Raw genomic sequence first — 12,500 nt, 5'->3', positions numbered from 1 at the left:
ATGGCTGAGGACTATGAAGCGTGATGTAGATGATGAATGGAGAAGTATTGAATTGAAAACTCTAGATAGACGCCTAGCGAAATCTAACCGAGTCCCTTTGCGTATATATATATATATATATATATATATATATATATATATATATATATATATATATATATATATATATATATATATATACAAGTGGAAGGACATGTCAGAAGCCTTTGTTCTGCAGTGGACTATTAAAGGGATGATGATAGTATGTGTGTATATATATATATATATATATATATATATATATATATATATATATATATATTCAGACACTTTCTCTTTATTATACAGGGGAGATATAACCACAAGAAGCACAGTCCAAAATGTAAACCGCCTTTTATGATCACTCAAAACAATTCTTGCTTTTTTTTTTTTTACATAGGTTAGTCATGTGCCTGGATACCACTCACATACTGATTATGAAAACAGAGAAAGAGTCTCTTCGTTATTTTTAATCTATTCTGAGTCATTTGCGGGAGTGCGTGTACGTGACAATTGGATTAAAATTAGCATATCATTGTAAGCAATTTGTCGAAAGTAATCACAGTGATCCATGGAGAGGAAATTCTTATTTCTTGTGTCTGATGAACTCGTGAAATGCAAGACGAAACTAGTCTCAAGGATGGAGAAAAAAATGCAGAGATGAAATTATTTCTTGTACTTGAACTCGTGAAGCGCAAGACAAAACTAGTCTCAGCAAGATGCAGGAATAAATGCAGAGAAAAAGAAGGATATAGAAAAAAACAGTAGGGAAAGGGAACACACACACGCAAGACGAAACTAGTCTCAAGGATGCAGGAAAAATTACAGAGATGAAATTATTTCTTTTACTTGACGAACTCGTGAAGCGCAAGACGAAACTAGTCTCAGCAAGATGAAGGAATAAATGCAGAGAAGAAGAAGGATATAGAAAAAAAAAACAGTAGGGAAAGGGAACACAATAAAAAAAAAAAAGACCCAATTCTTCGTCATCCTCCGCCGCGGAGAACCGGTTATGGCAAAGACGCGTCTGTACTTGGCGTAAGTTGCAGGAGTGGGTCCTACAGTCCTACTCCCTTGCATAGCTTCGTCGTCATCTGGAAAACACAACTGGGCAGCAGCCGTGAGTCTAGAGGGAAGAAAGAAAGCGTAGGAAGTGGAAGGTCAACCGGGAGGGAAGTGGATGGAGTTGGGTTGTGGGTGGGATGGGTTTGTGTGGGGGAGGGAGAGAAAACACACACACAGACACACACACACATACACACAAAGAACAAAGTAGTAAAAGCCTCATGGCGTTGTGGCGGTATGAATCGGTCTAGACTTGTTGAAATCGTGATTTTGTCTTAACATTTCTTTTTATTTCTTTTTATTTTAGTTGTGGACAAGGAATAGATCAAGTCAACTGACTCTGTACTCGCTTGAGTTGTTTATTATTATTATTATTATTATTATTATTATTATTATTATTATTATTAGCTAAGCGGCAGCCCTAGTTGGAAAAGCAACCTATAGTAAACAATCTCTTTTATGTCACGACAATTGACTATTTTTTTATTTTATATTTAATACTTGGAAAGGTCCAATTTCTGACATTCTTAATGATGTTTGTTTTTTGTAAGATAATGCAAAAACTAATATATCATCATCATCATCAACTCCTAGGGCTATTAACGCAAAGGGCCTCGGTTAGTTTCATCAGTCGTCTCTATCTTGAGCTTTTAATTCAATACTTTTCCATTCATCATCTCCTACTTCACATTTCATAGTCCTCAGCCATAAAGGCCTGGGTCTTCCAACTCTTCTAGAGCCTTGTGGAGACCAGTTGAAATTTTGGTGAACGAGAACTGGAATCATGCAACAATATACGAAGGATTAACTAATATATGTTTAGCCTCTCTCTCTCTCTCTCTCTCTCTCTCTCTCTCTCTCCCCCAACATGATTAATAAGAATTTCAATTACCCCCCCTCTCTCTCTCTCTCTCTCTCTCTCTCTCTCTCTCTCTCTCTCTCTCTCTCTCTCTCTCTCTCGCCAACATGATTAATAAGAATTTCAATTAACCCCCCCCCTCTCTCTCTCTCTCTCTCTGTGTGTGTGTGTGTGTGAAAAGCTATAGAGAGAGAGAGAGAGAGAGAGAGAGAGAGAGAGAGAAATTGTATCAAACCGTGCCGTCTAAGAACAATAATGGACACATGATTCAGTCATTGAACTCTTACTTTAAAGACTTTAAACATGTTTCGTACACATTAGTTTTAGGAGACTTCAGTTTCCCTTTTGATTAATGGCCACATTCTTTGCAAAATTTGGAGTGTTTCGATATAATAAGGGAATTTTTATATACACTTTTTTTTGTGAAATATTTCATAATTATATTTTGATTTTCGATTACAGATACTTCAAGGCATTCAGAAGTGAGGAATGATCTTTGATTTGCCTACTTCGCAAAATAGAAACTTCTATTAACATGTTTGTTTCCCATTATTGTATGAGGGGTAAGCACGGTTATAATAATAATAATAATAATAATAATAATAATAATAATTTCAGCAAAAGCCATATACAGAGTTACAATAGGGATACAATGATCTTACACTTTTGACATCTGTAAAAAAAAAAAAAAAAAAAAAAAAAAGGATGAGATATGCAATATCATCAGTGATATATTATAAACATCAATTAGCAGGTTGACCACAGAGTTCTAAGGTCTGGGTAATAAAATCACAATAGCATTAACGCTTAATAATGATGATAACATGCATATCAGCAAACAAAAAGAGAGGGAGAAAAAAAATGCCGATGACAATGATAATTATGTTGGAACAAAAATTGCTTGAATAATGATAGAACTCTCTTCACATTGAAGGACTTCGCTTTAGCTTTGGGGTAGACCGTGGTCCCGATCGGCTGTCCTGCCTGACATCGCTTAAGACACCGGTAGCATAAGTTCATGTACTAAGGTTAAGGTTATAGCATCTTGCTTTTCCGACTAGGGTTGTAGCTCGGCTAGTAAAAATAATAATAATAATAATGTTGTAACGTCTGGTGAACGCCAGACTGGGGTTCGAGTACCGCCCGAACTCGTTAGTTTACTTGGTCGCTGCAACCTCACCGTCCTTACCTCACCGTCCTTGAGAGCTAAGGGTGTGGGATTTTGGGGAGCCTATAGGTCTATCTGCTGAGTCATCAGCAGCCATTCACTAGCCCTCCTTGGTCCTAGCTTGGGTGGAGAGGGGGCTTGGGCGCTGATCATATGTAATATGGTCAGTCTCTAAGGTATTGTACAGTTCGATAGGGCAATGTCACTGTCCCTTGCCTCTGCCATTCATGAGCGGACCTTTAGAACCAACAGCGAGGAGTCTTGGCGCAGTTAGGTAGACAGTTAGAGACGTGTAAAGTTAAGAAGTCTTCTTTGCCTAATCCTCTACATACCTTGAAGCATTTGCCTTTAATTAATAATAGCTAGAACAACCGTTATTTCCTTACTTTCGGTTGGACCTCGCAATAGACGAAATTATGAAGCTAGGCATGAAAGGGGCAATAAAAAAATAAGCTGATATCACACAAGCTGAAGCTGAACTAACAACCACCCAACCATGGCAAAGCTGATATAAGCTGATTTGTTTGTATAGAGGGGAGATAGAGAATCAATATTATTTGAGATATTGAAGACGTGTTTGATCATTTCTACGATATTTGAACCATTCAAGAAATTCAGCCAAGTCTTGTTCTGAGAACGGCTCTTTGTGACATCATATTTCTTATAAGAGATCTCGAGGTATGTTAATTCTCATAAGTGGTTCACCTAGATGGAGGTAATTTTTTATCGACAGACACTTAAAAAAGAAGAAACGTTACTTTACACTTCTGGCCAGAGACGTGTAGAAACGTTGTCTTTTCTGACTGAGACCCCCACAGAAACGTCCTTTCTTCCTGACTGGGACCCTCACAGAAACGTCCTTTCTGACTGAGACCCCCACAGAAACGTCCTTTCTTCCTGACTGGGACCCTCACAGAAACGTCCTTTCTGACTGAGACCCCCACAGAAACGTCATTTCTTTCCATCTGTGACCCCCACAGAAACGTTATTTCTTTCTGTAACCCCCCAAAAAACGTCCTTTCTTTCTGACTAAGACCCTCACGGAAACGTCCTTTCTTTCTAACTAAGACCCTCAAAGAAACGTCCTTTCTTTCTAACTAAGACCCTCAAAGAAACGTCCTTTCTTTCTGACTAAGACCCTCACAGAAACGTCCTTTCTTTTTGACTAAGACCCTCACAGAAAGGTAATTTCTTTCTGACTAAGACCCTCACAGAAACGTCCTTTCTTTTTGACTAAGACCCTCACAGAAAGGTAATTTCTTTCTGACTAAGACCCTCGCAGAAACGTCCTTTCTTTCTAACTATGACCCTCACGGAAACGTCCTTTCTTTCTGACTAAGACCCTCACAGAAACGTCCTTTCTTTCTGGCTGAGACCCTCATAGAAACATCCTTTCTTTCTGGCTGAGACCCTCATAGAAACGTCCTTTCTTTCTGACTAAGATCCGCATAGAAACATCACTCTATCTGCCATATACAAAAAAAAAAAAAAAAGAGAAAATGTTCCTTTTCTTGTCTATGATGTTTACAGAAACGTTGTGCTTCCTTACCGGAGTTATTTTGATAATATTATTCCCTCCAGTCCGGGATACCAAGAAAGAACTTGGCAGCTACCGCGATCTTCCTGGCATAAAGTATGACGTAATAATCCCCGTTCAGCAACTCAAATTTTCTTTCAGAGAAGAACATCTGCCGGGTTGTCCGGAAGCGTTTAAATATTGATGACATAATAAGAAGAATTAGCCTGTTGATTTAAAATCGACCAGTGACCCTAATATTAAAAATATCCATAACTTCACCGTCATTTGACTTATTAACGAACGTTTTTAAGCAATTTGACAAAGCAAATCTTGTAAAAAACGATGACCAAGTCACAGTCACTAGAGGGTATTCGAACTCCACAGGTGTGATGTCGAGATGAGGGGACAGTGGGACACTCACGGGCTTGATTTTGTTTACATGGGATTTCTTTACCTGGAATTTTAAATGCTTACAGAAGGTATTTTAAATTTCCCTCAACCCGCTTTATTTATGCGGCACAAATTATAAATAATTTATCGAAACAGCTATTCACTTATCAATAACTGTTAAATCGACAAGACGTCGAGGCAACCTATCCTCGGGGCATACTCAGTTTTCTTTGCAGCTGTGACCACGGGTAAGTACTTCCCCCTCCCGGGGGGGGGGGGGGGGAGTTACAGATGGGTTTACATTAGCACGTGCTGTAAAATCCCACGAGCAGCGCCGCTATGTGACTCACTATGTAGACTTGAACGAGTGTGTTTGTGCGTTTCATTCGGTTTGGGATTATTTCACAATTATTTCACAATTTTCCTCGTAAACTAACTTGTTTGATCGCTTGGTTTATAAACTTGGGTTCGCGTTTGAAAACAAGACGGATTGCTGACGTAAACACCAACGACTATGATAAGGCGAGAGAGTAAAAGAGGTACGTAATCATTCTGTTAATGTTGACATTTCAACTTCATAACAGGAGCTATACGATTTGGCTCTTATATCACAGAACACTTATTATCATTACTGTTATTATTGCATGTTAAGATGCAACCCTAGCTGGATAGACAGTATGGTACAAAATAAAGGGTCCCAAGGTAATAATAACAAAAAAAAAAAAAAAAAAAAAAAAAAAAAACGTTAAAAAATTGAGAAAGCAAACTTTTGTAGGCTACGAATTTTAAAAGAATAAACTCTAAAAGAGAAATAATTTCAAGAAACAACTTATATCAACATATACTAAAAAAAGACACACGATATTCAGGGGATATATATATATATATATATATATATATATATATATATATATGTGTGTGTGTGTGTGTGTTTGTGCGTGCGTGTGTATATAGCCCTTAGGAATCATGTATCTTATGAGTGTATATATATATATATATATACATATATTATATATATATATTTTATACATTATATATATATATATATATATATATATATATATATATATATATCTGCACTAAAATTTAAGCCAGAGAGGATTCACATTAATGATTACGAAGATCATCCCAACCGGCATGAGTGTCAGCTTGTAACTAAGCTTGTAATTAATAATAATAATAATAATAATAATAATAATAATAATAATAATAATAATAATACAGTTGTACATAGGAAATCCTGGTACATCTACCTCCGAAGAAGTGCACAGAGAGAGAGAGAGAGAGAGAGAGAGAGAGAGAGAGAGAGAGAGAGAGAGAGACTGGTATGCAATGAAAAAGAAACACGACCATTATGGAAAGAAATCTGACCCACAATTATACTAATTAAGAAATTATACTAATAAAGTTAATTACCTTTCTGTGGACTCCCTCATCTTAACCCCACCCCATTCTCTCTCTCTCTCTCTCTCTCTCTCTCTCTCTCTCTCTCTCTCTCTCTCTCTCTCTCAGGGGTGCCCTTTTAGTTCGGAAAAGTTTCCTACTAGCTGAATGGTTGGACTAAATCAATCTAACCAATCAGCAAGTAGGAAACTTTTCCAAGCTAAAAGGGCACCCCTGCGAGTCAGTGCAAACTTGAGTATGGAAGCAGAGGCCTTAGAAGTTACGGGGAAGATACGATATGTTAGAAGTTTTATTCCAGCTGTGACCAAGTTGTGGAATGATCTTCCTAATCGGGTAGTTGACTCAGTAGAAGTTCAAAAGTTCAAAGTTGGAGCAAATGCTTTTTTGTTGACCAGGCGGACATGAGTCTTTTTATAGTTTATTCATGACATATTTGTTTTTGATGTTGTTAATAGTTTATATATGACATGTCTGTTTTGACGATGTTACTTTTTTAGAATGATTTATTCTTAATTTGTTCTCTTCATTTATTTATTTCCTTATTTCCTTTCCTCACTGGGCTATTTTTCCCTGTTGGAGCCCCTGGGCTTATAGCATCTAGCTTTTCCAACTAGGGTTGTAGCTTGGATAGTAATAATAATAATAAAATAATAAACTATTTCTCTAACTATCAATATACTCCTGTAACGTATCTATTCATGGACTATTAGGGTCACATTCCAACCAAAGTGAAATTCGGGGTGGCCCTTGTTTCGATCACCTGGCGCCCATGAGAGTGAGTAACAGAGTGAATGAAATGATTGTGAATGAATGTGTGCATACAATGGTGAGTAAGTGAATGAGTGTTCATGATTGAAAGGATATTTTGCCATAGTGAGTGCAGATGAGTGAGCGTCTATAACTGTGAGTGAATGGCTGCCTATAGAAATGACCTATAGTCCATTTCTTTTAGCGATGCATATTTGCACCGACTCGGAGGGGTGCCCTTTTAGCTCGGAAAAGTTTCCTGATCGCTGATTGGTTAGAACTATCTTGTCCAACCAATCAGCGATCCGGAAACTTATCCGAGCTAAAAGGGCACCCCTCCGAGTCGGTGCAAATATGCATCGCTAAAAGAAATGGACTATAGTGAGTCTTACTATTGACAAGGAGGTTCAATATCTAACCTCCTTGGGTATTAAGTGAAGGAATAGAGAGAGAGAGAGAGAGAGGAGAGAGAGAGAGAGAGAGAGAGAGAGAGAGAGAGAGAGAGACCATTTGGTGGGTCAGTAGAAAGATTAACTATGACAAAAACTTTGATAGAGAGAGAGAGAGAGAGAGAGAGAGAGAGAGAGAGAGAGAGAGAGAGAGAGAGATAAACTATGAAAAAAACTTTGATATATATATATATATATATATATATATATATATATAGAGAGAGAGAGAGAGAGAGAGAGAGAGAGAGAGAGAGAGAGAGACCATTTGGTGGGTCAGTAGAAAGATATTAACTATGACAAAAACTTAGAGAGAGAGAGAGAGAGAGAGAGAGAGAGAGAGAGAGAGAGAGAGAGAGAGAGTACATGGCGTTAGTTCGTTACTCTACAACTGAGTCACGGCAGGTAATAACTTCCTCTGCTTCGAATCTTAACGACCACACGACAATTTGCAGAGAGGAGCTCTTCCATAAACATGACCTATTCTGCTGATTATTATCAGTCCATATGATTATCTAATGTGCAGTGTGGGTGGGGTGGGTGGGGTGGGTGGGGGGGGAGTTTGGCTAGAACGCAGCTGACCCTTGTTGCTTGCATTGCTTCCCATTTCTAGAACCCCCTTTCATATTCTCTTTGCAGGAATTATTATTATTATTATTATTATTATTATTATTATTATTATTATTATTGTTGTTGTTGTTGTTGTTGTTGTTGTTGTTGTTGTTGTGCTAAAGATGAATACTCCCTGGATAACACCTATGAATCTTTCAATGTTATAATCATTATTATTATCATTATTATTATTATTATTATTATTATTATTATTATTATTATTATTATTATTACATGCTAAGCTAACCCTAGTTGGAAAAGCAGGATGCTATGAGCCGAAAGGCTCCAACAGGGAAAGTAGCCCAAGGAGGAAAAGAAACAAAGAAATACACAAACTACCAGAGAATTAATTAACAATAAAATAAAATATTTCAAGAACAATGAAATTAAAATGAATCATATATAAACCATAAAAACTTAAAAAAAAAAATAGAAGAAAAGAAAAATGATTGACTAGTGTGCCCTAGTGTACCCTCAAGCAAGAAAACTCTATCCCAAAGACAGTGGAAGACCGTAGTACAGAGGCTATTGCACTACCCAAGACTAGAGAATAATGGTTTAATTTTGGAGTGTCCTTCTAGAAGAGCTTCCCATAGCTAGAGAGTCTATTCTACCCGTACCTACAGGAAAGTAGACACTAAACAATTACATAGCAGTAGTTAACACCTTGGGTGAGATCTGACTGGAGCTAACTATATTGGTCAAGAACTCTGTTCCCAAAAAACACAATTTTCTTTTTCATTTACTGTTCGAAGAGATATCTTGAGCCGTTGTTATGTTCAATTCACTTATTGTTCAGCCAGTAACAATTCACTGCTATTTGAATAATAATAATAATAATAATAATAATAATAACAATAATAATAATAATAATAATAATGTTATACATTTAGCTCGATCATTTGTAAATATAGAATATCTCATTATTTCATACATACATACATACATATATACAGTATATAAATATATATATATATATATATATATATATATATACATATGTATATACTGTGTATATATATATATATATATATATACTGTATATATAAATATATATATTTATATATATATATATATATATATATATATATATATATACTGTATAAATAAATAAATATATATATATATATATACTGTATATATATATATATATAAATATATATACATATATATATATATATATATATATATATATATATATATATATTCTTTCTTTTATAATCTTGCCTTCTCAATATCATGAATGAGCTTCAAGCTAACTTCAAAGCATCATGCAACACTTTGCTTATCAGTAATTCATGGGAGGTAGCCTTCTATAAAACAAAAAGATATTTGTTTCCTGGTAAATCATCAAAGCTCAGAGATTTTGTTGTTGTTGTTGTTGTTGTTGTGGTTTTATTTATCATTATTATTAAACAATAACGATCTGGAAAATGTAAAAGTAACAATGAAAGTGATCGATAAAATTCCTGCACTGTCTTTTCTTCGTGTTCTTGTTCTTGTTCTTGATCTTCATCTTCGCCTTTTTCTTCTTGTTCTTTTTCTTCTTCTACTTCTTCTTATTCTTCTCTCCTTTTTCTTCTTCTTCTTTTTTCTTCTTCTTCTTCCTCTTTCTTCTCCTCCTTTTTCTTCTTCTTGTTGTTCTTCTTCTTGTTCCTCTTTTTTTTTCTACTTCTTCTTGTTCCTCTTCTTCTTCTTCTTGTTCTTCTTGCCCCTATTCATCTTTTTCTTCTTCTTGTTCCTCTTCCTCTTTTTCTTTCAATTTTTCTTTTTCTTCTTCTTCTTCACCTTCTACTTGTTCTTCTTGTTCTTGTTCTTCTTCTTCTTCAGAATCTAATTATGAAATTAGAACGAAAGACAGACTTGGCTTTTTGGGATGGGAAGAATGAAGAGGTTGTGAAGGGAATGGCGAGAAGCGATAAACATGTGATTAGTCTGACGGCACCCTAATGGGGGAGAGAGAGAGAGAGAGAGAGAGAGAGAGAGAGAGAGAGAGAGAGAGAGAGAGGTTTTATTAAAATTCTTCAAAACCAAAACGAAATATTCCAATCATTCAATTAGTATTCTTTTTTTTTATTCGGTTGTCGGGTAGCGTGGATACCAGATCATCAGGATTAATAAGCCTTCTCTCTCTCTCTCTCTCTCTCCTCTCTCTCTCTCTCTCTCTCTCTCTCTCTCTCTCTCTCATATGTGCATAATGCATATATATATATATATATACATATATAGTTATATATATATTTGTATATATGATATAGATATATACATACATATATATATATATATATATATATATACATATATATATGTATATATATATTTATATATATACATACATATATATAAAATATATATACATATATATATATTTATATATACATATATATATTATATATACAATATATATTATATTTGAAAATATAGACAATACCGAATATAAATAGTAAACCTCCACAAGTCATTACAATAGAAGGGTTGGAAGACCCAGCCCTACATGGCTAAGGACTATGAAGCGCGAAGTAGGGGACGATGAACGGAAAAGTATTGAATTAAAAGCTCAAGATAGCGACGACTGGCGAAATCTAACCTTGGCCCTTTGCGTCAACAGGCGTTGGAGATGATGGTCATAATACTTGAAAATAACACAGCACAGTCTCTCTCTCTCTCTGCGACCTATTGACTGTAAAGACCGACCGGCGACAACCATCCCCCCCCCCCCCCGTCGGTCTCCCCACAGTAATCCTCTTGTACCAACTAATTAGTTTGACTTTGTCTCATCTCTGCCCAATTTGGTGGTGCGTGCGTTCTCTCTCTCTCTCTCTCTCTCTCTCTCTCTCTCTCTCTCTCTCCTCTCTCTCTCTCTCTCTCTCTCTCTCTCTCTCTTTTGGTTACGTTTTTCTTCATCATCTTCATTTCTTAGGGTTCTAGAATTTTTGAAGACTCCGAAATATTGTGTTTTATATCTCAAATATCAGATCCTTATTTCAATCTAATTTTATAGACTGAAATATTCAGATGTAGGTGGATATTCAGAGGTAGAAGGAGAATATTCAGAGGTAGAAGAAGGATATTCAGAGGTAGAAGGAGAATATTCAGAGGTAGAAGAAGGATATTCAGAGGTAGAAGGAGAATATTCAGAGGTAGAAGAAGGATATTCAGAGGTAGAAGAAGGATGTTCAGTGGTAGAAGGTGAATATTCAGAGGTAGAAGAAGGATATTCAGTGGTAGAAGGTGAATATTCAGTGGTAGAAGGATATTCAGAGGTAGAAGAAGGATATTCAGAGGTAGAAGAAGGATGTTCAGTGGTAGAAGGTGAATATTCAGAGGTAGAAGAAGGATATTCAGTGGTAGAGGTGAATATTCAGAGGTAGAAGAAGGATATTCAGTGGTAGAAGGTGAATATTCAGAGGTAGAGGAGGGATATTCAGAGGTAGAAGGTGAATATTCAGTGGTAGAAGGTGAATATTCAGTGGTAGAAGAAGGATATTCAGAAGTAGAAGAAGGATATTCAGTGGTAGAAGGTGAATATTCAGGGGTAGAAGAAGGATATTCAGGGGTAGAAGAAGGATATTCAGAGGTAGTAGAAGGATATTCAGTGGTAGAAGAAGGCTATTCAGGGGTAGAAGGTGAATAATCAGGGGTAGAAGAAGGATATTCAGGGGTAGAAGAAGGATATTCAGAGGTAGTAGAAGGATATTCAGAAGTAGAAGAAAGGCTATTCAGGGGTAGAAGGTGAATATTCAGAGGTAGAAGAAGGATATTCAGAGGTAGAAAAAGGATATTCAGTGGTAGAAGGTGAATATTCAGTGGTAGAAGAAGAATATTCAGGGTAGAAGAAGGATATTCAGAAGTAGAAGAAGGATATTCAGAGGTAGAAGAAGGATATTCAGTGGTAGAAGGTGAATATTCAGTGGTAGAAGAAGGATATTCAGAGGTAGAAGAGGAATATTCAGAGGTAGAAGTATATTCAGAGGTAGAAGGATATTCAGAAGTAGAAGAAGGATATTCAGGGGTAGAAGAAGGATATTCAGGGGTAGAAGAAGGATATTAGTGGCAGAAGAAGGATATTCAGAGGTAGAAGAAGGATATTCAGAGGTAAATGAAGGATATTCAGAGGTAGAAGGTGAATATTCAGAGGTAAAAGGCGAATATTCAGAGGTAGAAGGTGAATATTCAGAGTTAGATGAAGGATATTCAGAGGTGGAAGGTGAATATTCAGTGGTAGAAAGTGAATATTCAGTGGTAAAAGAATATTCAGAAGTAAAAGAAGGA

At 36.1% G+C, this 12,500-nt stretch overlaps 1 protein-coding gene across 2 annotated transcripts in view; it reads left to right on the top strand.

Annotated features, from left to right (window-relative positions):
- LOC137651182 (transient receptor potential channel pyrexia-like) overlaps positions 1–12,500 on the top strand; it is a 64,930-nt gene that overhangs the window by 36,862 nt on the left and 15,568 nt on the right. The window contains exon 1 of one of the 2 annotated variants that reach the window (XM_068384334.1): positions 5,423–5,558. The exons of the other annotated variant lie outside the window; for it this stretch is intronic. Within the exon in view, the coding sequence (XP_068240435.1) occupies positions 5,534–5,558 (25 nt within the window). The 5' untranslated portion in view covers positions 5,423–5,533. Of the gene's footprint in view, positions 1–5,422; positions 5,559–12,500 lie in introns of those variants that run through there. 2 annotated transcript variants of the gene reach the window in all.

This window comes from Palaemon carinicauda, chromosome 12 (genome assembly GCF_036898095.1).
Source record: "Palaemon carinicauda isolate YSFRI2023 chromosome 12, ASM3689809v2, whole genome shotgun sequence".
Taxonomy (NCBI): domain Eukaryota; kingdom Metazoa; phylum Arthropoda; class Malacostraca; order Decapoda; family Palaemonidae; genus Palaemon; species Palaemon carinicauda.
Note: the sequence above shows the minus strand (reverse complement) of the source record. Positions and strands in the feature narration are given on the sequence as shown.